We start from the raw sequence: 27,524 nt of genomic DNA, 5'->3' as shown, positions 1-27,524 counted from the left end.
TCACCCATGGGTTGAAAATTTCCAGCGCTGTCCAACTGAGTGGCTAGTCTCACCAGCTGTCAGAACTTGTGCCATTGGTTCAGTACATTTGAGAGCTGTCTTTAACATACAGATCGCTGCCTGGAAAAAAAATGTGCAACTGAAGGACATGCACAATTACATCGTTTTGCAATCTATTAGAAACAATTATTTAGTTGACATGGGAGCTGCTAAAATGCCTTTGTAAAGGTTAATTTTCTAAAGTAAATTTTGTGTTACCGATACTGGATATTACTAAAGCTTTGTTATGAAACATATTTGATAACTCAGACCTAGTCATTTCCTAACTTAAAAGGCAGCTGATCTGTGTGGCAAGAGTATTATGCACTGCTGCTTTTTTTTTTTTCTTCAGGTAATACACTTCAGTTTCTCTTCATAGATTTTGCCCAGTTGTTGAAATGCCAGTAGAACATTATCATTCAGATCATCACACAGTTCACTCAGTGATACTCTGGGTTGTTGTTGCTTTTTTTTAAAAAAAAGCATTGTGTCATTTTAAGTTGCTTTAAAGATTAAATATATATTTCATCTTTATGTATATTAGAAATGTATTACGTATATTACAAAGCACAAGTTTATCATACCCAATAGACTTAATGAGGAGTGAAAAATCCTTGAGTGCGTAGTAAGCATCTCCTTCATTTAACCTAAAGAAAATAAAAAAATTCAAATGGATATGCACTATAACATACTATTTCACCTTTACTAAACTCTGCTATGTAGGCTGGGTAAGGATGCAGAAAGCATATGCCGTGGCCTCAACCACTGACATACTAGTTCATAAGGGTTACTGTAGAATAACCATAAGCTTGCAATCATTAATAATGCTGTAGAGACACACTTCTGTAATTATACTAAAAATATAAAAGACTCATGAGTAATATTTGGAAAGATAATTTATTAATACTGTCTTGGGAACATGCTTTCAACTGTTTGAACAACTAACCTATCACAAGCTAAACTGGAACACTACTACAGATGAATCTGCTGGCTAAACTGAGCAGGAGAATAGTGCAAGCTTTCTGCAGACGATGAAGACCCTATATTTTGCGAAAAGGATCGTTATTACAGAAAAGCAACATAATAAACTCCGTTCTTAGTAATTAACACTGTCACACTTCCAAAAAAAAAAAATAATTATAGAATAGTTTGGGTTGGGAGGGACCTTAAAGATCACCTAGGTCCAATGCCCTGCCATGGGCAGGGACACACATGGAATCAAAAAATGTGATTCTATAATCAGTCTATTTCCTCATCTCTTGGGAATGTGGCATTAGTGCCAGACTCAGTTAGTGTAACCACCATAGTGCGTGGAAGCTATATTCTATCTGTTCTTACTAGAATGTGCTTTGAAGAGCTTACCAAAAAAGCAGATAATATTATATGCTCCAAATAGCACCCTCAGGGAGCAAACTGAGGTGGTATTTTCCTACTCATAAAAAGTTACTGGCTATGAGCATGAAGGCAAAATAAAGATACTTGGCAGAGTAGTTGGGAGATGGGGTTGAGGATTTTTGAGCTGAGGTTGGGAATAAAAGAGATACGTGAATGGCTTCATTAAGAACTGAAAGCCAGAAGCTTTAAAAGAGATGGATTTAATGAACAATGTTACAGAAGGACAGTGAGATTCAAAGGCAGAAGTGATAATAATGAAAATGACAAGACATCACATTTAGCAGGTGCATCTCTAAAGGACTGAAGAGGATGAGAGGGCTGTAAACAGAAAGTAAGAGCAAAAGAAAGAAAATCTCAAACAGCTTCTGATAAAAAGAAGCAGAAGAGTGATGCAGTTTATAAATTGTTTAATTGGGAAGGTGTGTTAGAGATTATTTGTTTGGAGCTCTATCCATCAAGTGTAACAGCTTGACAGGCTCTTCAAAAGTTTGTTTATTTAATCAAGGTTTTTTTCACAGTTAAAAAGATCAGGAAAGTCCCTGAAATGAGGAAGTACAATGCAGCAGTCTAGAAGATGGTAACATGGTACCAGAGATGTCAAAAGCTTGGTCAAATAATAAAGACAGAAACAGATTAAAGGAGAAATTCATGATCAGTGTTAAAACATATAGGCAAGAGAGTGTAAAACAATAGCCTAAAACTCCACTTTTGGAAAATCTAGAGCAAAAGCAATCCAGGAAGAAAGAAGAGAGGAAGACTGCGTACCACGGGCTTAAACATGAAAATATGAGAGATTACTGTGGTCAACCAGCTTGGGCACAGAGTTTTTGGTGGATGGTTGGTTTTTTTTCCATTAAAGAGAGATGACAGTATGATTGAATTATCAGGACAAGTTGCTAAATGCGTAGAAAAGATGAGGAAAAGGGGAAGTATTGAAGCAAAATCAATACAAATACTGAATTACTGGCAAATTTTGCTTTGCTACTGTGAAGTCAGGTTTCTATGATGACAGTCTTCCTTTACCAGAAAAGACTTTATGTTTTGGATGCTGGTATCTTTTAACACTGGTCATGAACTCCTCCTCTAACCTTGATGAAATAAAAAAACCAACTTCTGAAGAGCTTGTCAAAATTACGTTTGTCACTGAAGTCAACACTTCCCATTTACAGTACTTGTGTTGAATACCTGGCTTAATACTTTACAGCCATTGCCATTGGACTTTAATGTAGTATATGTTTTATTCTCATTAAAATATTCAACTAGTCTAATCATATTTAACAGCTGTTCCATCCCTAAGTTCTGGAGGGAGAACGCTTTAAAAACAAAAAGATGTACTTACGTACCCTATTAAAAATGGTAGTACATACCAGTTATCTGTTGTCAATGCAATCAAGGAACCATGCTTATAGAAGTCCAGTGCATATGCATTGAGCAGCCTTCTCCTTCCCCGATTATCATACCTGTTCAAATAAAGCAGGGGGCAGTTTTTGACATTAATTCCAAGGGAACGTAAGACAGCCTAAAAAAAAATTAAAACCTGTTGAATAGCTACTGTGATTTTGTTTATATGTTTATTTTGTCAAACCTACACTTTTAGAGCCACAGCTGGAAAGTTCCACGCTTCTAATCCTGGACAACTTAAAAAATCTGCACAAGTGCATGTAGGCTGTAGACACAGGAGATAGTTTGTAGTACAGTGACCTACACTGCCAGTGCTGCTCTGGGACGTTTGGAGTAATTTAAAGTTTGACTAGGCCACGGGATTTCTCTTGAGTTTTAGATGAACATTTTTCCATGTGCATAGATCATGTCTTCAGACTCTCTCACTGGTGCTCTGAATGTATTACCCAACTTTAAGCATAGAACATTTTAAGGATGAAGGTGAATTTCAAATCCCCAGTGTAGGAATTTATTTTTTTTCTCTTACAGAGTTATGAGTCATGTGATAATTCCCTAATGCTACAAAGCCCCTGGAGAAGACCATAGGAAAATGCAAGCTGACACTAAACATGTTGATATATGTTACCATTAAGCTAATTGATATGCTAACGTAATCTAATCACTGAAATCCTAGTTGAGAAGCAAATGATCAATGCAATAATGCAGCCTTTTGCTAGGATCCCTGAAACTACTGTGTGATTGATTTAAAAAAAAAAAAACCACACCACCAAACAACAAAAAAAACAGACTCCTGATGTGGAGAAAACAAACTGGGCATATGGTTTTAATCCGAAATTTTAGAGTAATTCACTTGTCTCAGAGTCGAAAGGAACAGAGACCTTGCAAGAAAGCAAATTATTTATATTTTTTTTCCTACATCCATCTATTCTGTGTTTCTTGCACTGTGATAATGTGGTGCTACTCAGTGCTGATGATTTTTTTTGAGACCTTTCAAATTGTGTTTCCTAAAGAGTGACACTTGAGCATAGTGCCATCATATTACATAGAGGCAAGAAGATTGTAATAAAAAATTATTTTTATGAAACTGTAATAATATTCTGCCTGCCATGAAAAAATAACTTACTTTATTAATGATCTCCCCATGAAATAGGTAGTTATCAACCACTCCAGATAAACAGGCAAAAGGCGAGATGGCAGATATGCTTTTGGTGGTGTCCATCAAATGAGATGCTAGTTCAGAGCCATGGCAATTCTTAGATGTAAAATCTAGACAAGAAGTTTCAAATGCAATGTCAGCTATGCAAGCTCCCTTTCAGCAATCTATTTTAAAAGTGAGAAATTTTCAGTTCAGTAGATAATGACAGGAAATAATCTTCTAAACTTAAATCCTTGATAGATGTTTGTTTCTTTTGTTCAAAAGAACCTCTACACAATTGATTATAGGATGTAAGAAAGAGCTTTCTAGTGGTGAGTATAATTACAGCTCAATCCCCCCCCTCACAACTTAAGCCTTTCTCCTTGACTCATCTGTAGCCAAAATTGCTAACAGCGTGAACTTGTGCCAAAAACAAAGGGACTATTACTATTACAAGACTTATTTTACCTTCATCTTTTATTCTGTCCTACGTTGAAGAAAACCAGGGTTTTTTGAACCTCTATTCAGAGGTCTTAATAGCTAGATATCTAATATTGCTATCCTCTGGACTCCCAGCCAACATTTTTCTTGAAGCATGGAGCTCTGAAGAATGAATATTCTAACTGAGGCCCTGTTACAACTTAAGTATGTGAAGGTTGTCACATACAAAGCACTCTGCTTTATGCAACCCAATGTGAATTTCTGGTTTTACAACAGCATGGCATGTACTTGGCTTACACCTGTAACCTCAAATGCTGTCTGTAGAAGGTCTGTCTAGTTATTTCTAAATAATTTTCATACTTTTGATTTTCCTCTTTTAAAGAGAAGCTTATTCTTTCTTTCCAAATTATTAATGATACTTTTAATCATTATTCAGTAACCTGTTCTGCTTTCTGTTATGATCTGAGCAGTTTGACAAAGTATTTTTTTTGCAGCCTTGCCCCAGATTATGGTAAGTACAAAAGTCTCTGCCACTTCTTGAACTGCAGGACAGGGTTTGATCTTGCACTTCTATTTTGGTAAATCTAATGAAAAACATCTCTTTCAAAGTGAAACAGATTCAGCAAAATGAGGAGAATGCAACCATAATATATCTTCCATTTAAACAAGAAACTTTACCATTCAAGTAGAATAGAAAATTCAATTTCCACATCTCACATCCTGGATAAAAGTAGTATTACTAACACTAATATATATATAAAGGAATACATATCCTGAAAATGCAAGGCAGCCCATGCCTTGCTCTTCTAATTTGGATCCCTGGAGGTGTTCAAAAGACATATAGATGTGGTGCTTAAGGACAAGGTTTAGTGGTGGGCTTGGTAGTGTTAGAATAATGGTTGGACCTGATGATCTTAAAGGTCTTTTCCAATCAAAATGATTCTATGATTCTATGAACTCGACCATTCTGTGATTTACATCTCTTCATTTCCTATGTCACCCTAGGGAGGGGTCCCTCTATTGTTAAAATAAGCAATCTTGAAATGCATATGGAAAAACAGGATTTCACTGTAGTGTTGCTAATCTTATACCATTACGCAGGTCTTTTTATTAGTGCTCTGTACTGGAAATGGAAAACTGCTATTTAACATCGCAAGCCACAGAGAGTATTCAATCTTCTTTTGCATTTACCTTATCTGTTTATCTCCCCTAGAGTCTCATCTTCATATTAAGTTGATGTCCATTTTATACAAAGCTTTCTATGATCCAGTTATCACCACACTTGAAACTCAAAGTAGGTGATAAGATACGGTATCTAGAAAGGTGATTTGGAATTTTTCTTTTTGTACACAGCAGTCTAAAAAAAAGATCACTGTACCAGCGTAGGAAGAAAGGAAAAAAAGTTATCTGCTAGAATTAATTTGCTTCCTTACTGCAAAAATAGTATTTTTGAAGGCCTGTTATTTTTGGAGGAGCTAGGAAAGGGGATAGTGGTATATTACATTGCTTTTATATGTCTCTTCCAGGAAGTAACATGAGATTATGTAGTAGTTAATATTTTTCACCCAATGGCAATCCATATTGCTTGGTAATTTTATAGTCATGTCTTTTCATATTGCTTTGGTCATTGGACATCATTTATTGGCATAAGTAACTTAGTTGATTTAACAAATGGTGCAATGTTCTGCTTTAATTGTTACTTCAACCTTAAACCTGTTCAGATATTGAAAATCTAACCTTTGTAAGACCCTGAAAGCAATTCAATTATCACTGGTATTTGAGGATCTGCAAATGCATTGATGATCAGATAAAAACGCTTTTATTCAATAATTACACTTAATATATTTTTTTCCATTTAGAAAAAAGTCCCTTTTTTTTTATTTCCTCTACAAAATAATAAAAGAATAGCAACTAAAATTATCCTTTTCCTGTACAAAACTTCCACCATATACAGTATAATCTATAATACTTATAAATAAAAAGTGAAATAGAAATTGTATCTCTTTCTTAGCATGTCTGAAGTCACCATTTTTTTCTTTACAAAATAAGAATTAACCTAAATTTCCTAATACAATCAATTTCACAAACTATGAATATGCATTAATTTTACTGACTACACTGGAGCAAAGGAACTAGAATCTGATTCTCATTTTAATGTGATTCAGTTTCTTGTAATTTCCTCAGACATCATGGGTGAATTCTACCCTTTCCACACAGTAATTAAATGCTTCCAGTTTTATTTCAGCTAAAGCTTTAGTGCCATAAAGATATATGGGCTGATAGAACTTGTAGGCCTTTACGTTGTATATTTTAAAGCAAAGGTAACAAATACCATATAAATGGCATTTGCCAAGCCATATCAATGCTTATCTCCAATAACCATTTTTCTGAATATAGGCAATACACATATACTACATGGAATGTAAATACTTACATAAAAAGTATGGCAGGCAACTTATCCATCTCATGTAATTTATCCACAAAGCTTGCAAAATGCTTCCGCTTTTCCTTTTCTGAGCAATCCACAGGTTTTGGCTTAAGGTGCTCCAGGAGCTCATTCACCTGCCCAAAGTAGTATTATTGTGGAGATTTTAATGGCAGAAACTTCTAGCTGGAGGCTAACAAATATTAAGACTCAATTTTCTTGTGTCAGCTTCTATCGGATCAAATTTTTTAAATCATTCTTAACTGCAACAGCCATATATAGTATACAGACTAAAAGGTCTACAAAGTTATCCACTGACTTAAGTAAGAGCTCAAAATGCAAATTGTAGTAGCATTCATGGCTACCATCACTGTGCAAATAATAGTGTCACTAACATACTGATTATGATATATTTTCACATTTAAGTGTGAATATTTTAAAAATATTGGTTTCCCCCAAAATATTCCTTATTTTTAACTTGTTTTCAATTCACCACCACGTCGTATTCCTTTTTATGATATAGGAATAGGTGGCTGATATAGGAATAGGTGGCCTCCAATCAAGGACTTGATTTTCTGCTCTTTGTTTTAATTTCTATCTTTTACATGGAAACATACATTATTGCCTGCAGTTAGACAGAACATTTCAAATGAGCAGCAAAAAAGAGGTGGACTAAAAAAGCAAAGCAATGATACAATAGTCTCACTAATTGTAGGAGGTACCTAAAGCAACGAGGAATTGAAATCTCACAGCAGTATCAGAAGTCTGATTCCCAGAGAAGTTTGTGAAAATTTCACCTTGAAAATGCTCATGGAAATACCACAAATATTAGTGCTTATCTTTCAAGTACAGCAGCAGTTAAACCAAATAAATAATAATTATGGGAGGAGAAACTCCCATAAATATATTATTACATATAACTATTATTATTATATTAAAGGTGTACACAATCTTAAGAAAGTGGCCTATAACAACCGTTACCTTCTGCCTTTGGCCAAGCGCAATCCATTTGCTTAGTTCTTTCTTCAGTTCCTGTTCATATTTTCTCACATCTGCCTTTTTTATTACTACTTTATTCTTGAAAGAGACAAATTCCTCAGGATCTAGCTCCTGGAAAACAACATTAATATAAAACATTGCAGTACTTTGTTATCTATTTATTTGGATACATTTTGCCCACAGCTGTGTATACATACCTGTGCCCTTGGCCACTCTTGCCAGACTTTTACCATTATGTCATAAAGCTGGATGCTCTCTCGTGGAGACAAAGAAAGATCTGAAGGAATACCATAGTTCTCAATCTGCAAGGAGTTTCATCAAAAGAAATATAAAAGGATCATTTTGATGGAATCCTTGTTGCATAAATGTAACAGTTTCTAAACAATGTTGACACCAGTATTATGCTTACATGATTGACTGTCAATGCAGCACACGGATGACAATGTTCAATGATAAAATCACTGCCCTTTAGAGAACACACGTACTTCTCCAAATCATTGTATCTTTCTTCATACAAGACTGTGAAGAGAGAAAAATGCAGTCATGAGGCACTTGGTTGTTTTAAAAAGCAAGTACTTAAGCCTGCAAGATTTGTTTTTATTAAAAGGAAAAGTGAAAACAACATCACTTGAGTTCACACACCATGATTAAAGTTTTTGCTGAAATAACACTAAAATTTATTTCTTAGTTACAAAATATTGCGATACACACCTAGTCTAACACGATACGCTTTCTTTTGTTCTGGTACTTTAGATTTCGCTTTACATTTTCTTGTAAAGTTCTTTCCGAGTTTGTAGAGCTTCCTCCTACTGTTTGCTCAGCACGTTGCCAATATCTTTTCACAGATTGTAACCAGCTACAGTGCAAGAATAAAATAAGAGTCCTAAAAGATATTTTAAGAAAATTGCTACAGCTATAATAGATGAATTACTACAATCTGCTCAATTTGTCCTATAGAATTTCCAGTTCCTCTCTAACCATCTTCAGTGCTATTTTCTCCAGCTTATCTCAGAGTACAAATAAAAAATGTGAAATAGCACCTTTATATATAAAAATATAGTGCAGGTATCTTCTCTGATTGATGATGGACAAGCATGCTTATCAGGCTTTGGCAATTCCAATAGATGTAAAAGCCTCCTACATTGCACAGCTCAATTATAGGATCTGAAGGAATAGTAGTTCCTGTTCTCAACAGAGAGTTAAGAGTTACAGTATCACTTTTTGTCAACTGGGGGAGTAAGGGTAGCATAACAATATAACTCCAAATCAGTTGCCCCCCAATAGTAATTGATGTCTCTTTCTAAAACAGTTCATATCCAATTTAAATATGCTCTTGTGAGCAAGAAAATTCCGCACGTACTCAGGTGTTCTGGGTTACAGACAGTAGCAGAGAGCGCCAAAAATGGACATCGAATTGTTATCAGAAGATGCTCCCAAACCTCTACTCCAATTTCACTGCCAAGACAATGGACCTATATTTTTGGGAAAAAGCATTCAAAGAAAAGGAGAAATGTTCCTTATGAAAGTGCACCCACTAGAGGAGCTGTTTTGCGTTTTGAAAAAATCAAAAGTTTGGAAAGATCAGTGCTGAATAATTCTTATGTTGTAGCAAATGACCACGACATCCAAATCATGTCCAGTAAATCCCTCTCCAGACTTCACTGGAGAGCAAATTAGTGTAAATTTCAATACCCTAGATACTCAGTGGCATCTTTAGCAATTAATTCTATATACAAGAAAGAATACAGTAGGAATTTTAAATTTAGCAAGACTAATCATTGAGTTTTTCCCCAGAAAGACTGATAAATACCATATGATGTGCAATGTTTATGATCCCAGTCTGGAATGCTCTATTTGTGCCACCAAAACTACAGTGGTGGCTTTTAGTTTTTCATTTGACTGGCTTGAGAGAAATAACTGAAGTTCCTGGAAGCTTTGACTGAACTGCATGTCCTCTTGAGAACTAACAAGAGTTTTAAGTTCTTTCAATGGAGTACATAAACAGTATCAGCAAACAGGAAAAAAGCAAGTCTTAAATAATATTTCTGAAAGTTGTTTTTTTCCAGCAATAACATATGTAATGAAAAACTGAGTCACCAGCATTTTTCCTCAACATTTTTCATGTATTTGTTAAATTGGTTACTGTTAAAAGATGCCTACCTCATCGAGTATAACATATTGTATCCGTTTGGTCCATTTCTGGCAACGAGGAGACAGCATCAAGATTTCTAAACATTGAGGCATAGTCACTAGTATCTAAGAAGAAAGGTTTCTAAAGCATTATTTTCAAGTAAACTGACTAATCAACAAGTAGATTCTATATTTAAAAAGCATTTAAAAATATAGATGTATTTCAAGAACGAATGAATGATTTGTCACTGCTGTCTTCAAGAAGGGCAAGAAAGAGGTCCCAGGAAACTACAGGCTGGTCAGCCTCATCTCGATCCCCAGGAAGGTGATGGAGTAACTAATCCTGGAAATCATTTCCAAGCACATGAAGAACAAGAAAGTCAACAGGAGTATTCAGCATTAATTCACCAAGGGGAAGTAATGCCTGACCGACTTCGACCAACTTCTATGATGAAATGACTGGCTTGGTAGACAAGGGGAGAGCAGTTGATATTGTCTTCATAAGATCCTCACAGAGAGGCTGTCAAAGTATGGGCCAGATAAGCAGCAGTGAGCTGGACCGAAAACCAGTTGGAAGGCTGGGCCCAGAGGTTGGTGATTAGTGGTACAAAGTCTAGCTGAAGGCCAGTTAACTAGTGGTGTATCCCGGGGGTCAATAGTGGGTCTGATCATGCTTAACATCTTCCTTAACAATCTGGATGATGGGGAAAATTGTACCCTCAGCAGGTTCGCTGATGACACCAAACTAGGAAGAGTGGCTGATACACCAGCAGGTTGTCCTGCCATCCAGGGGGATGCTGACAGGCTGGATAAATGGGCTGACAGGAAGCTCATGAAGTTCAGCAGGGAGATGTGCAAACTCCTGTACCCGGGGAGGAACAACTCCATGCACCAGTGTACACTGCGGGCCATCCAGCTGGGATGCAGCTCTGCAGAAAAGGACCTGAGGGTCCTGGCGGACACAAAGTTGAACATAAGGCAGCAATGTGGCCTTGTGGCAAAGAAGGCTAATGGTATCCTGGGCTGTATTAGGAGGAATGCTGCCAACAAATCAAGGCACGGGTTCCTTCCACTAAGTACTCAGCACTGATAAGGCCACACCTGGAGTCCTGTGTCCAGTTCTGGACTCCCCACTACAAGAGAGACCAACCTAGTGGCCTTCTGTGATGGAGTGACTGCATCAGTGGACAAGGGAAGAGCTACTGATGTATTCCATCTGGACTTCTGTAAGGCATCTGCTGTATGCTGGCAACAAAAGGATTTTAATGTCTTTTTCTTTTAATCAGAGCAAGTAGTCAACTGCATGTCCCTTAAAGACAAATAGCTAAGATTGTACGCCATAGACTGAAAGCTTCTGGTAAGCAGTACAGATACACTTAGATTTTTTTAGTAATGGCACAATTGTTATAATTAACATTTTCAGAGGCCAGATGCGATACAGAAGTCATTATTATTATGTGTTAAAGCACACATAAAAATATACCTGAGAATTCATGACATCATGACGATAGTCTCGTGTGAAGACTCCACACATTACCAATCCATCTGGAAGTTTCTTGGTGAATCGACTGTATATAGTTCCCACCACTTGGTTCACAAGGGCCTCAAATAAAGCAGGTCATTAACAAAACTAGACAGTGTATGTCTGTCGGACATATTCTGAGACATATAAAAGCATTCCATTTTGGCACTGATATTAATGTATTAGACTATAATGCACTATGTAGTATACTATTAAGTCTAGACTGTCAACAATGTTAACTTCAAAAAGATATGGTACTTGATTTTCAATTATACTCAAATGCTTTCAAAGAAATTTAGTGTTGTGTAAAGTGAGGACATTCTACTGCATCTACAAGCACTCTGATGATCTCAAAGTCCTGGGGTTGTAGATATAAAATACATTTCTGCACCCAGACTGATATTCAAATGAAAAGATTATTTTGATGCCCAACCTGAGCACAACCACAAAAAAATTTATTCTACTTATAGAAAACAATCCACAGAGATTGTTGTTGAATAACAGTCCCTGTAATTCACTATCTAAAAACTTTATCACTGAACATCAAAATAAGTTTTGGAAGAAAGCAAAACATTGTCCCTCAGCACTTAAGTCACTTTTTAACTATTAGGATAGAAGTCTCATTAAAAAATATCCCACTGCCTAGAGTTTCATAAATTTTCTCTTGAAACATCCGATGGTGAGCTAAATTAGAAAATACAACTTGACTCGCTTGGTCATTGTTCTGTTCTAATTACTTTCACCATGTTGGGAGGCTTTTTGTACTGTCATCATTTACCTAACACATTACTTATGGCACTTCTATATATATTAGTGTTTCTGACCTTAAGTTAGCTATACGGATATTAACAGAGAAAAACTCTACATGAGCTCAAATATCTTGAAGATTTTTTGTAAACATGCTGTTTCTAATAAATGTAAAACAGAACGTAAAGATTACATTTCTAATTAAAAAAAAAAAAAAAAAAAATCAACTAAATTTTTAACAAGTTACCCCAAACAGTTTCAGAACCATACTGAGAGATACTATAGTCATATATACAGAATACGCAGTAGGATGCAGCCTTACTTTTGTAGGAGCAACGTACACAACTACTACTTCATTGCTTGTTTTCAGAACTTTTTCCATGCAATAATATGACGCATATGTTTTTCCTGAGGAAGTGGGAGCAACAATCACCGCAGACTCATTATTATCTACAGCATCAAGAAGTTCTCGCTAAGAGAAAAGCAGCTACTTACGTCAAAATGTCTTGTTATGAAGTTCTTATTGAGTAAATCAGCTCTTTCTGTGAGAACATCTCTTATTTTTGCACATAGACTTTATATACAGATTTTGGACTACAGAAAGTCAGAGTTAACTTAGTCATTTTATGATTGCATTATTTTCTCTTAAACTGTTAGTGGGAAAAAAACAGAACTACAAGTTATAACTTATCTATGTCAGTTATTTGATCTGAGATACTGATACCAGAACATTCTGAGTCCAAACCTGGACATTTTCAAGTTAAAAAATAAAACCAGTTAAGTCAGCAGTGTATAATCTAGCTCCAAAAACTTCCTTGCATTATAATAGTTACATCAATACTGTCCAAAACTCTTTTCTGCTCTTAGCATACAGTGGTTATTAATCTCTTTCCTTCCCTATTAACATGTCCTCCATGCTCTCTCACCTTACATAGGTCTGTGAAAGGATGGGGAAAGGGACACAGAAGAGGAAACAGAAATAGTACTAACACTATCTTTCTCTGTGAGCACATATGCAAAGATTCAAGTAGTTTCTCAAGCAAGTTTTGCAGATACGGACATGCAAAGCAGCAAATTCAGTTGACCTCCCCAGACCAATAATGAAAAAATCTGAGTTAGACTTACTCTGTTTAGACAGAAAAGTTATTTCTCAACTCATACTATGGGTAATTCTTTAGGAAGAAATGAGCAGAGGATGAACAGTCAGAGATTATCCAAACAGGGCATTACCACTCTCAAATATGGTAACAAGCAGTGAGATCCCATGGATTCAGCATCTGTTATGTTGCATTCCTTGGGCCAAACCCTCTGTAGAAGAGCTCTCAGCGTAGAAAGAACACGGAATACAGTCTGAAGTGATCTACTGAATTTGTTAAACTTATTACAAAATTAATTAAACAACACTATTTTGACAAAGTAGTATAATAATGTGTATTTTTAAATGAAAAAAAAATTAAAATTAAAAAGTAAAATATCTGAAATGTTCACTTTATGCAAAAAGTTTGTGTCTCATTACCTGCCGTGTGTCTGGTATGAAATGTTGCACTCGGGGATCTGGATCATTTCTCTCTTCTCTGAGCAAGTAATAATCCATGTATTGTAGCTGAAAGCGAGCTGGACCCATTCCGATAGCATAGTTGCTTACATTGTCATCATTACTTTCTCCTGTCTATAAGGTCAAATGAAAATTCAAGTTGGTTTGAAAACTAGCAAGAGATTAAGAAAATGGCACATCTTTTGCTCTGTGGAACTCTGCCAGCTTTGATAAACATATGAAAGTGCAGGTGATTTTTAAATAATTTCTTGCAGAAATCTACACCGTGTAGCCTTATGTAAGGGTCACACTTGTGTCTCCTCAAAGGAGACTATGTTCTAAAAATAGTACATCTTCCATAGCTGGTGGTGGTGGTGCTTTTGTTGTCAGAAGAGCTAACAAAACTGGCTAGCAGGCAAAGCTCAGCCTCTTCAAGCTATTGCCTGCCAGAGCCTTCTCATCCTATATTTATGTCTCTCTTCTTCAGCCTGTCCTGACCGCTTGTGCAATGAACCACAGCTGCACAAGGAAATTCAATATAAAGACTGTGATACTAAATTTTGTGAAGCGTTGTGTTTTTAAACAATGCCTGTATACCCTAAGACATACCAAATTTAATGTTCATGGACACATCTGATTCTGAAGGCTGTATAGAAAAGCATTACATATTACAACACTAGAAGATCAGAAAACCACATAATAATTCAGGTTATCATAGAATACCAGGTTGGAAAGGACCTCAAGGATCATCTAGTCCAACCTTTAAAGGTAAAAATATAGTTTAAATTATATGGTCCAGCACCCAGCCAAGCTCAGTCTTAAAACTGTCCAATGTAGGGGAATCCACCACTTCCCTTGGGATTATTCCAATGTCTAATTGTCCTCATGGTGAAAAAGTTTCTTCTGGAATCCAATCGGAATCTCCCCAGGAGTAACTTGTATCCATTAACCCTTGTCTTTTCCATATCCTTGTAAAAAGGGAGTCTCCATCTTCTTGGCAGTTACCCTTTATGTACTGGAACACGGCAATAAGGTCTACCCTAAGACTTCTCTTCTCAAGGCTGAACAAACCCAGTTTTCTCAGCCTTTCCCCATATGCCAGGTCTTCCAGTCCTCTGATCATCTTCCTGGCCCTTTTCTGGACCCTTTCCAGCTTGTCCACTTCTTTTTTGTATAGCAGGGACCAAAACTGAACGCAGTACTCAGGGTGTGGTCTGACCAACGCTGAGTAGAGCAGGATAATGACTTCTTTATCTCTGCTGGTGATGCCCTTGCTAATGCAGCCCAGCATCCCGTTGGCTTTCTTTGCCGCTGCAGCACACTGTTCACTCACGTTGAGTTGTTGTCCACCAAGACTCCCAGGTCCCTTTCCACAGGGCTGCTCTCCAGCCAGGTGGTTCCCAGTCTGAGCTGCATTCCTGGGTTAAGTATTCCCAGGTGCAAGACCTTACACTTGTCCATGTTGAACTTCATAAGGTTCCTGCTAGCCCACTCCTCCAGCCTGTCCAGGTCTTCCTAGAGGGTAGCTCTCCCTTCTAGAGTGTCAACTACCCGACTCATTTTGGTGTCATCTGCAAACTTCATCAGGGTACACCTGATCCCAACATCCAAATCATTTATGAAGATATTAAACAGCACTGGGCCCAATACCGATCCCTGGGGGGCCCCACTTGTGATTGGTTGCCAGTTTGAGAATGGACTATTTACTTCCACCCTCTGGGTACGGCCTGTCAGCCAATTCCCCACCCACCGCACAGACCACTTGTCTAGGTTGTAACGTGTCAGTTTTTCAAGGAGGAGGCTGTGGGAGACCATGTCAAAAGCCTTGGAGAAGTCCAGGTAAACAAAGTCCACCATTTGCCCTGCATCAGCCAACCAGGTTACTTTGTCATTGAAGGCAATCAGGTTTGTTAAGTACGATTTGCCCCTGGTGAATCCATGTTGGCTTTGCCCAAACACATGCTTCAGTTTACTTGTGATAGTCCCCAGCAGGATTTGCTCCATAACTTTCCCAGGGATTGATATGAGGTTAATGGGTCTATAATTACCCGGGTCCTCCCTGGAACCCTTCTTGTAGATAGGGGTGACATTAACCCTCCTTCAGTCTTCAGGCATGTCTCCCAGTCTCCACGACTTCTCAAAGACTATGGAGAATGGCCTCGCAACAACATCAGACAGCTCTCCCAACATCCTTGGGTGGATGGCATCTGGGCCCATCAATTTGTATGGGTCAAACACCTGTAACAGTCAACACATGAACTTTTCCTTCACTGACAGCGGGTCTGTGACTGCATCAATCTGGATTTTTGTTCTCGTGGCCTGGGACCCAACAGCACTGCTAAAGACAGAGGTGAAGGAGGTGTTGAGGACTTCTGCCTTTTCAGCATTGCTGGTGACTAGTTCACCTTTCCTGTTTAATAGTGGGCCAATGCTCTCCTTCTGTTTCTGCTTGTTGTTAATGTGTCTGAAGAACTCTTGAAGTTTCTGACGTCTCTGGCCAATTTCAGTTCAAGCTGAGCTTAGTTGTCAGGGATGTCTGAATGTCAATGAATCCAACTCAGTGCTAGAAGCAAATGCAATTAGATCAGATTACTCAGGGCCGTGTTCAGTCGAGTTTTTACGATCTCCAAGGATGGAGATTTCACCACTTCTTCGATTTCTTGAAAGAAATATTTTCAGTTATTCCTGAAAATTTCAGTTATTTATTCCTAAAATTCCCCCAACTTTGCAAAAGTAATAATCAGAAAGAAGCAGCTGTAAAAGCAAAAGTAGGTCCAAAATGCACTGACTGATCTAGAGCCCTTCTAAGCAAGACATTAAACTTGCCAAGATATCCCTTCTATCACCACAAACCTTTACAACAGACCTTTTGAGATCCTTGAATCTTACAACTCCGCGTCCTGTAATGTAATATACTCTATTTGGGGAACAAGCAACCTTACAGTATCTATGTAGCCAAAAGCAAACAATCTCATAGGCCAGTTGAATTCACATAGAAAAAGAGACAAATAATTTTCACTCTTCAAGGGAAGAAAATTTCTCAGAAAACAATCACGTCCTCCCTCACCTCTTAGTCCTGATCCTCAAGGAAGGATGGTAAATATTTTCCAGAAATAATCTTCCAGAAATTCCTAACTACTGTGCCTGAAAAATGAGACACTGAAGTAATTAATATTGGTTTTACAGTTCACTGTAATCTTCCTTCCTTTTGCTATTGACTTCATATTCTGCAGGCTGTGAGTTATATCCTCCCTCTTCTGGCAGTGGCCCGAGAGTCACTTTAGCATCCCCTCTCCCTGATAACATGCTATCTATACAGGAAGGTATCGAACTCCTCATAACATTAAATCAGCCAGTGGGTAGGTTGCTAACATACAGAAAAGTATAAGGTAAATCCTTAGAGAAATTGCTTCAGAGCCAAATTCAGTGTAGCTACTGGTGGTGTCAGCTGTGCTAGCAAGGACAAGCAATTTTATTTTCTAAAGTAGCAACTTTGGGCCTGTTAGAGAGCAGCTGCTTATCACTTAGCTTTTAACAGTTACTTTTAACATGCAGAGTTCAGATGATGTGATGAATTGAACAGCAGATACCTCTCAGAGACGTCAAGGCCTCAGGCAGACATACCTACAGCAAATTAATCTTGAGGCATGTTTCAAAGGGTATCTTTGCAGCCATACAAAGTTCTGTTTACTGAAGAGGAAGTGGCCTACTGTGCCATCAAGCAGAGAAAAATATCCATGGAACTAAAGAAGATTAGTATCTGAAGAAAGAATAGATAGTTCCAAATCTGATGGCACAACACAAAATAAAATAAGCTCAATGTACATCTTCTATACACTATTCAATGTTTAAGAAAACACTGTTGATATTCAGCTACAGATTTAGTTACAGCAGAATCACTACAGTCTATACCTGGTCAGGTAGAGAGCATGCCAAATTCTTAAATCCAAGAAGTTTTAGATATCTGGTCAGCTTTTGTACATGTGGCTTCTTCAAGAGATCTTGATACTTTTCAAGGAGGATATGAATTCTCCTCATAAGTTGAACAGCTTTGGTTAAATCTTTAGATTTGTTACCTTTAAAAATCAAAAGCCTGCAGTTATTTCAATGCAAATTGGATCATCGGAAATCTTCTGATATTAGGTACTTTTAGAAGAGATCTTATCCATCCAATCACATTTATAACAATTTAAAAATGAATTTTATTTAAAGACAACTAGATTAAGACAACCCACACTCCTGTGACCTCTACAAGGATTGCCACTGAAGACCAAGCAGCCAAATAATGCTATCTGCTTCTGCACACTCAGCTGTAAAAGGAAGTCCTACTTCTGACATCTATGTGTTAACCAAGCTCCCCCATTCCGCATTCCCGACTCACACATTTGTTACTCAACCTTATTCACAACATATTTCACTCCGAAGTTTTCAACTCTCCTCATCACATTTAGAGCAGTGTGTGCTTGGACTCTGCTGACTGAGGGTATGAACTGAACATGTAATTCTGTTGAAACAGGAGGCCTTTGGCTGTGGTAGCACAGATTTCTGTGCAAATCGTCATCATTCAGTCTGTGAGCTAACCACCTCAGCTAATTAGACAATTCAATGCAATATAGATACATTTTAGTGTGCATGATACATAATTATTAAACATATATACAATAAAATAAATTATGTATGCAATGTTTGCAAAGCAAAACAGGAAAACAGCTACAATCCTGTTTCTTTGGATGCTTTACAGCTGACTCAAAGGATCTTGAAATTACAAAAGAGGACCAAAGCCTGTTAATTCTTGAAAACGCCTTTTATGCTCTTGAAACAGGGCTGTATTCACATGTCTTTACAGCAGCTGAGAACGTCCAAAGTCACTCACTCCCTTGGTTAAAGGGAGTGGAAGCTGAATACTGAACATGAATTCGGCTGCCATACCTTGCTCTCTGCAGTGCTCCTTCCAGACTTCTAAACAGGCAGACAGTGCTGTTATCTCTACGCTGAACTTCACAGATTTACTTTTCAGGATCTTGAGAAACTTCTCCAATTTATTTATTCCAAGAGTCTGATTTGCTTTTATTTCCTTTTCAGTTGGTATACACAAGGCTTTCCATTGCTCCTGTTCTTTCTCTTCTTCTTTAGCTTTTAGTCGCCTGTTGTTTTCCTCTGCAATTGTTTCTGCTTTACTTTTCTATCCAATAAAATGAAGATATTTAGAACCAACGATCACTGTGTGCAAGTATCATCTAAAAAAAGCTAATCCATAAACTCAATCACAGTAGGTACATTCTAGTTTTCACTTAATCTGTGTGAAGCATTGTGTTTTGTAAATTGTTTAAAATAGTACTTCACTTTAAAGAGATATAATTTCTGAATCCAAATAATGTTGCTTGAGCTTCCCTAATCTTCATTTTAAGTCAGTGTAAAGCTTCACAAGTAGTATAAAAAAGCAGAAACATGGAAAAATAAAATAATAGATGTCGGAAAGTTGAATTTCAAGCTTTTATTTTATACATAGGTAATAGTAATTCTGACCATACTGAGATGTGCTTTTCAGTAAGTTAAATAAAATTAAAAGTTCGACTTTCCTTGAATTAACAAAGTTATTTTATACATAGACTTTTACAGGTAATTCAACAGGCCATAGTCTATAACACATAGTACAGTCTTTTATGAAATATTACTCTAAATTACTATTGCTCAGTATTGTTCAGGAGGATGCAAGTACATGCTACATATCCTATGATGTCTGACAGTGTTCACATAGTTAGGATTAATTGCAATATCTACAGGATTTTTCACAGAGAATGTTTCCAAGTAGTGCAGGAATAATAACTGAATAATGGTTTTCCCAGTATTTTTCAGTAGTTTCTTGAAGTAAAATTAAATTCATTAATTCGTTTCCCTCACTCCATGGTATAACACTGGCCATAAGCCAAAACCTATGAGCCTTTACAGAGTTCATATTTATTAATTTTTTTATTTACTTGTGCCTGTGTCACGGTTTGAGGCTGGGCCAGCCACTAACGAATGACAGACGCTCTCTACTAACCCCTCTCCCCTCCCAAAAGGGAAAAGGAGAGAGAACAAGGGAGAGAGATTTTACGGTTTGGAAAAGAAAACTAAAACAGCTTTAATGGAACAATAACAATAAAAGAAAAGATAATAATAAGAATAAGGAAAAAAATTAAATATATACAGTATGTACAAATATATACAAAACCAATACCGAACCCAACTCCCCCCCACCCTGATGACGATACGTCACCACCACGCTGCAGGGCTGGCACTGGGGCAGTCCCAGGCTGGACTCGGCAGCAGACAGGGACGGGATGCAGGAGCTGGACTCAGGCACTGGATTCAGGGATGCACGGATCAGTCCTCCTCAGATGTCGGCCATCGAAGAAGAGCAAAGGGGCGAGACCCTCATGATCTCTTAGCTTTATACTGAATATGACGTCTATGGGATGGAATACTCTGTTGGTCAGGTTTGGGTCACCTGTCCAGTTCGTTCCTCCTTGTAGGTGCGACCCTTTTCACTCCTGGCACCCCAACACGGAGTACAAGATTTAGCAGTGACCTTGGTCGCCATAAGAACAAGTCTAAGCAAGGGCCTCTCTGCATACCATTCCTTGGTACGAACTATAAACATCAGGCCTTATCACTGCCAGGAGCAGTCACTGTCTGGAAAAACATGCTGCTGTTTCAGAAAGTGCTGGTAGTTAGAGGAGACTTAACTGAAAAGTTAAAGCACTAAAACAGAATTAGTTCTGATTTAGCCCAAACCAGGACAGCCTGTTAAAATATAATCACTCATCAGTATTCCTAACTAGGAACAAAAATACTTTTGCCAATTAGCTAATTAAATTTGAAGTAGAAAGGCAATTCAAATTTCTTCAACTGAGAACTACTAGTGCATTCAGAATATAAAACTTCAGCTGTGGGACTCGTATAGTAGAAATCCTTCTCTGGATAATAGAAGAAAATATTTGGAAAGAGCAACTTGAATATACTCACATGCTTTTTCTGTGTCTTTTTGACAGCAGCATTAGCATTCCCTGACACATCCTCTTGATGCACAATAAGTTTTGAAATGATGTCTTCCCAAGTACCTCCATAAAAATGACAAAAAGTCTGTAACTTTTGTATTTGTCTTCTTTCTTTTGGATCTTTGGATTTTGCTGCAAACAAATATAATTGATTAAAAAACACTCTGACAGAATCCCAGCCTAATCTATTCCCAAGAAAAGATACCTAGGTAATGGATAAAGTTCCTAAAAATTCCTCATTTAACCTAAAGGCTAAAATCACATTTTGCAAGATGCTGGCTACCAAGGCTCACTGAAATCCAACAGTACTTTGAGTTATCTGAGACAGGTAACAGACTCAGATTCAAACTACTTTAGGCACACATTAAAAATATTGGAAAACTTCACAAGCAGGATGCCTGGAAAGAAAATTGAGCGAAATGCCCAGGCTGCTCACACAGTCCATGAAAGCAGGAAGATGTCTTCCAAAGGCAATTCAGATGATCAGAAAGACACCTCTTCCTCATAAAAACAAGTCTGTCATCCGAACATAAATAAATAAATAAGCTGCTAGAAGAATACTTATGCTAGCCAATGGGAGATACTGAACTGAGTATATGGATACTTCCACACTCAAGCCTAAGTATTTCTCTCTGCCCTAAAATCAAAACGGTGAGTCAGTTTCTGAGTGTGAAAACCCATCTTAGATCTTTTTTCAAGAAAGATCAGTCTTCAAGAAAGAATGAGATAGTACATGCCAGCATTCAGAGCATTCATGCAAGGCACAGGAGAGAGAGTGCCTTTTTCAGCTAGAGTGGACATAAACCTTCAACATTACAGAAGGTGCTTTAGCTACTCTTCTGCAGGTTATGCTCTTCAAACTTCCTGTTGAAATCACAGCGCATGGAAGAACGCAAAAAATCAGTCAGAAAGATGAGCAGATGGAACCCTGGTTTCACAGGTCAAGTGGTGCAAATACCCACCCAGGAAACACCATTTCTAAGTCACTGAATGAAAACCGTAAGAAACACTGGAAATATCAACTGCAATCCATGACATCTCAACTCCTGGCAGGTTTTTAACAGTTTAATTCATTGTCTGATGCAACAGATGAGGGGAACATCTTTGAGAGAAAGTTTTGTGTACTTGCTGGAACATACAGTATCATATGCTTCATATCATGTAAATATGCAAATCTAAGATCAAAGCCAAGCCACGGTTGGTTTTCCTTAGTATCCCAAACTGGAAAAAACTTACAGGAAACTATAATGCATAACATAAGAATTATGATACAAGCAACTTTCATTTACTGCTGTGCTGGTTTTAGTGGGAGAGAGTTAAATTTCTTCATAGTAGCTAGTATGGGGCTGTGTTCTGGATTTGAGATGAAAACAGTGTTGATACCACAGGAGCGTTTAGCAATTGTTGAGCAGGGCTTACACAGAGCCGAGGCCTTTTCTGCTTCTCAGAACACCCCACCAGCGACTGGGCTAGGGGGGCACAAGAAGTTGGGAGGGGACACAGCTGGGACAGATGACACCCACTGGCCAAAGGGATATTCCATACCATATGATGTCATGCTCAGCAATAAAAGTGGGTGGAAGAAGGAGGAAGGCAGGGGATGCTTGGAGTGACGGTGTTTTTCTTCCCAAGTAACCATTACACAAGCCCTGCTTACCTAGAGATAGCTCTAAACACCTGCCTGCTGATGGGAAGTAGTGAATGAATTCCTCATTTTATTTTCTCTGTGTGCGCAGCTTTTGCTTTACCTATTAAACTCTCTTTATTTCAACCCATGAGTTTTCTTACTTTCTCCCTTCTGATTCTCTCCCCCATCCTGCTGGGGTGGGGGGGGAGTGAGTGAGTGGCTGTGTGATGCTTAGTTGCCAGCTGGGGTTAAACCACAACTTCTTTTACTTCTTATTTTAATTCTGTTCTCAAAAGATAAGATTGACTATATATGCACGGTGCAAACATCTGAGCAGATTTTCCACATGTATGGATGTGCTTACTAACATTATCCAAACTATATATCTAAACATTAAACTGCACATGTACATGCAGTTTGCTTACACAAATCTGTGAAGCATTTTGCAAGCAAAAGGGAATGTCTCGTGAACATCTGACCACAAGTGCTCGTTCTGTTACACTCGTTAGACCTATTTAAGATACACAACACACACACATAATGTACAGGCATATCAGTTTAAGTATAATTTAGCTATTGCTGTAGCTCTAGTTTGGCAAGTATTTATATCACTGCAAATATTTTCTGAAATGAGAAGTCCTTCTCCAAAACCTTTACGGTGTTGTTCTAGCCACACAGACAAATGGGCTTTGTGTTAGTTTTTCTTACCATCATCATTCCACTGTACTCGCTCATATTCCTCAGTCAAAGGTCTGCCAGAATGCCAGTGACGAAGCTCGTCAAATTTCTTGTATTTAATAAGTGAAGTAACTGCAAGATCATTGCTGAAACACACAAACATTAAACAGAGCAGAAATTAGAAGTGTTTTCTGGCATCTCTAATGAAACATTCAAAACATTCCAAAAAATGGGTATTTATCAAAACACAATTTTACTGTGGCAGAAAACCAATATAGAGTTTAATTCTAGTCCAAACATAGTGTGTCAGAATAGCCTCAGTTTTTCTGAAAGAATTACTAATAAACAAAGTAAACCCCCACTTATTTTCATACAGATTAATCACAGAATGCAATGTAACTACATAACTTGCATGCTGGCTACAAAATACTCATTGCGCAGCACAGAACCCACTTCCACAAGTAGTAGAGCAAATGAAAAGGATAATCTCTTCTTACTTTTTTTTCAGTATTTTTATTTAATGTTGTTCTTTTCCTGAGATCAATCTGAGCTCTGCAATTTAGGATAAGGTCTTTCAAATACAAATCGTACATTTAGAAAAACAGTTCCAGAGCGCAGAATAAGAATCAAAGACTATAATGCAAACAAATAACAGTACGAGCAAATATACATATATTGGCTCTTATCCATCTTGTTCTGAATTTTGTGTTAATATTCACACCAGTACATGCAAATGTGAAATTTTACCCAATCATAACAAAAGCACTTCTACGTTTGTATAAAACTGAGCATAACATGGATGTAAAGCACAGAGGAGTAGAAAATAAGCCAATATAATGTTATTTCCTTAGAATAAAACTCATATATGTACCTTTCTAAAATAGGTAGGTCTTTCAAAACATCTCCAGCATAATCTTCAACAAGATCAGATTTCACTGAGATTAGTCCAATGTTAGGAATTTCTTCTTCATAGTCTTTACAGTGTAAAAAATAATGTTGCTTAATTAAGAATACATATAATTGCATATCATACTTGAAAACTGCCAAGTTATATTATAAATGAAATTCTATAAAGTAAAATTTGCTAAAAGTAAGCAACAGTTCACTAATTCTGCTTTTCCTGTTTCTTCCCAAGCGTGGGAAGAATGAAGCAGACATCATTATTGCTTGTGAGTAGATACTCTCATAATCCATTTTAGACACTCACAGTAACATTTTGAATGCTACAACCCATCCGAACTCACAGGCATCCACTTTCCTGCACTGAATCCATAAAGTCTACAGTCTCCTAAATACGCACTTTCAATTGCACTTACATAGATGACTAAAGATGACATGTAGCATTATGCATCCTTCCCATGTTTGAAGTTTAGCCACAACTTCAGTCTTCAAGGTGTCCAAAGGAGACACAGCAGTAAGCAACACAAATGCTGTGCCAGAAGATGCCTTAATATCCCACAGATAACAAAGAAATTTTTTTCCCACTAGAGCCCACTTTGCCCGCTTGATATCTTTGAAACCAACTGAGGAACACCCACAAACTTAAGCAGAATTATATTCCAGACTTTACTGTATTTCTTACCAACTGTCTCTTCTAAAGATTTATACAATGTGATAGCTTTAAAACAAACATTTGAAGGTTGTAACAAAACTGGTTCTCAAGAAAGGTCAGCTATCAGGCAAAAATCTCTACCTACTCCTTTCAGATATTCAGAACAGGTCTTGTACGTAAGGGAAGAAAATCTCTGAGCCAACTATGTACTTCCCCAATTATGGGCTACTAAAGAGGATGATGGTGTAATTGAAGACACTTAACGGGCAAGTCACATTTCTACAACCTTCAAGGATTGCAACGTGAGCTACAGTGATGGCTGGACACTCTACCATTAGGGCAACAATTCTGTATTTCACTTAATTTACTGCTCCCATGCCCAATATCTGCATAACCCTATGCCAACATGTACAAAGATATTCTTCAGAGAGTCTTCCTGCAGCATAATCATTACTTTAATTATGAGTAATTATTATGCTCTTTACTATTATTTGTATTACACTCATCAAAATGTTTTTTAAAATACATACAATAGATTTGGGCTAGCAATCGTGGAACCAAACCTAATTCCTACTGAAGTCAATAACTACTTGTGTGACTTGGAGTCAGAATTTCACCCATAAGGCCTGGTCAGACATGTTTTGGCATCAGCTCCAAGTTTTGCTAGTGGGTTGAAAGGGAGGAGGAGGATCCATAAAGCATGGATTAGATTTGTGACTAGAATAAAATCAGATCACCACTCCTAGAACTTTTAGTGATAGTAATGAAGATCATGCTTCCAACTCTCTAATTTGTGGAGATATCATTACCTCTAAATAATGTCTGTTCCCGTTCAAGAAATACTTGGGAGGTCTTTCGTACTGGGAAAGCATCTCCAAAACTGTACTTCACAGCTAATTTTGTTACCATGTCCCATAAACATTGGTATTCATTCTCCATTTCTTTCCTCAATTCCTTTTTGAACTCTAATCCTGCACAAGGAAGGAAGAAAGGAAAAAGAAAATTAAATACAGGGCACTTAAAATTACATTTCCTCAAACCGAACCTACCTATTCACCTATGCAGCATCAGGCACAACAAAGACTTCAGTCCTATCCAAGTCTTTGGTCATTAGAGCAAATCGGAACAAAATGTTGTACATTCACATTTTTAATAGCCTAGGGTATAAATAATTAAAGAGTGGATGTAGCTGCCCCCTCCCTGGAAGTGCTCAAGGCCAGGTTGGATGGGGCTTTGAGCAACCTGGTCTAGTGGAAGGTGTCCCTGCCCATGGCATGGGGATGGAGCTAGGTGATCTTTGAAGTCCCTTCCAACCCAAACCATTCTATGATTCTACGAAATGTACCAAGAAGATGTATTTTGGAAAAAAAAACACCAGATTTAGACTGTCTGTGGAAGCCTGTAAGCTCCACAGCTAAAGAAGAGTTTCTTACCTTTGCCTCCTGCAGGGTACAGTCTCGAATTGGTAATTTTTTTTTAGTGCCCAATAATAGGCATCATTAAAAAAATAAATGTTTCATATTCCTAATTTATATTTCCTTTAAAAATTCCTCTACACTTGCTTTACTGAGGTACATACATGCTATCTTGTGACTAGATTCATAAAGAAAGTGTTCTGGTTTACTATCAGACAGACTCATGGCAGAGGATCTCAGGTAAACAGAATTACTCTGAAAGAACATTTGTTACAAATCTTTTTCCATCCTTTCTTACTCTGACAGCTTTTGTAACTTTTTTGTGAATCTTAACACATCTGACGATGTTCTTAAAGCTCCATCTCCCAGATTCATGTATTTATAAGACAACATATTGTTTTGTCTGAATCAATCTCATCTGAAATTAAAAATATTATCCAATGTCATGGTGACAATAGGGATAAAGTCTAGTTTCCATTCTGATTGTGTTGCACTAAGGCAAAATGAAGTGGATAGAAAATTGGCTAAAAACCAAATGGTTGAGAATACCCAATAACAGTGACCCAGAGCTCTTAATGCCTATGCTGTAACACTCTTTCTTTGCATAAGTACAGGTGGCACATCAAAGACATGACATGGTAAAGTATTCTGAATAAGTACTGGTGAAAGACATTTTCATGTATGATCTTCTAGATTTGGCTATAGAAAAAAGTTTCCCTATTATTCCATAAAATATCCATTATGATAAGGGTAATTAGAAAATTGTAATCATTTCTGCTTGTACAGTTTCATTCTCATTTTGCAGCTTAATAAAATTAGAAATGTAAGAAAGCAATCTGTTCAACAAAGACAAATACCTTCAGTGTATTCGACCTCACAGTAATATGCAAGATTCATGAGCAGTGAATCATCATTTAAGTCAGGCAGATAAGCTAAATCCAACTTCCAATCATTTGCATCACTTAGCTGTGTCAGAGCAAAATGCATACACAACTGTTGCTGTTAAAATAAAGCAAACAGTTAATTCTTACAGAGCACCTTTTCATGTGGAAGGGGCAAAGCATCTCCAAAGCAAGGTTAACTACCACAGATTTTTATTGACATGAAAAACAACACACTGTTACTTGACTTCTCTGTGATCAGCGAGCTGCCTTCACTGTTCTCCTTCACTGTAATAACCAACTTTAAAGAATAAAAAGGCCTGACATCAAACTTCCCATACTAGAGACCAGAACATCCATCTAGCCCAGTACCCTAACACTGGCTAACTGGAAATGTCTAAGAGGTCAGGTATAGAGATATTGCCCCATTCTTCTCGCCCCACTAATTTGCAGCTCACAAGATTCCTGAACCAGGTAAGGTTTCTTTCCAGCAGGTACATTACATTCTTTGATCTCAGCAGATGACCAAAGTAGCATATAAAGGAAAATGAAAACTGAAATGA

At 37.4% G+C, this 27,524-nt stretch overlaps 1 protein-coding gene across 1 annotated transcript in view; it reads right to left on the bottom strand.

The window, feature by feature from the left end:
* Positions 1–387: 387 nt before the first annotated feature.
* Positions 388–27,524, bottom strand: part of DDX60 (DExD/H-box helicase 60) — a 35,423-nt gene continuing 8,286 nt past the window's right edge. Inside the window, exons 11-33 of the mRNA XM_086464804.1 lie at positions 26,932–27,079; positions 26,099–26,104; positions 25,475–25,636; positions 23,985–24,087; positions 23,144–23,259; positions 20,693–20,940; positions 18,698–18,950; positions 17,681–17,844; positions 16,661–16,668; positions 13,751–13,892; positions 12,557–12,706; positions 11,449–11,568; positions 9,996–10,091; positions 9,192–9,307; positions 8,601–8,691; positions 8,547–8,568; positions 8,245–8,354; positions 8,033–8,137; positions 7,818–7,946; positions 6,846–6,973; positions 2,802–2,894; positions 624–686; positions 388–490 (exon numbers count right to left, since the gene is read on the bottom strand). Of these exons, the coding sequence (XP_086320930.1) occupies positions 388–490; positions 624–686; positions 2,802–2,894; positions 6,846–6,973; positions 7,818–7,946; positions 8,033–8,137; positions 8,245–8,354; positions 8,547–8,568; positions 8,601–8,691; positions 9,192–9,307; positions 9,996–10,091; positions 11,449–11,568; positions 12,557–12,706; positions 13,751–13,892; positions 16,661–16,668; positions 17,681–17,844; positions 18,698–18,950; positions 20,693–20,940; positions 23,144–23,259; positions 23,985–24,087; positions 25,475–25,636; positions 26,099–26,104; positions 26,932–27,079 (2,676 nt within the window). The remainder of the gene's footprint in view (positions 491–623; positions 687–2,801; positions 2,895–6,845; positions 6,974–7,817; positions 7,947–8,032; positions 8,138–8,244; positions 8,355–8,546; positions 8,569–8,600; positions 8,692–9,191; positions 9,308–9,995; positions 10,092–11,448; positions 11,569–12,556; positions 12,707–13,750; positions 13,893–16,660; positions 16,669–17,680; positions 17,845–18,697; positions 18,951–20,692; positions 20,941–23,143; positions 23,260–23,984; positions 24,088–25,474; positions 25,637–26,098; positions 26,105–26,931; positions 27,080–27,524) is intronic.

This window comes from Leptosomus discolor, chromosome 4, assembly GCF_034619465.1.
Source record: "Leptosomus discolor isolate bLepDis1 chromosome 4, bLepDis1.hap2, whole genome shotgun sequence".
Lineage (NCBI taxonomy): Eukaryota > Metazoa > Chordata > Aves > Leptosomiformes > Leptosomidae > Leptosomus > Leptosomus discolor.
Note: the sequence above shows the minus strand (reverse complement) of the source record. Positions and strands in the feature narration are given on the sequence as shown.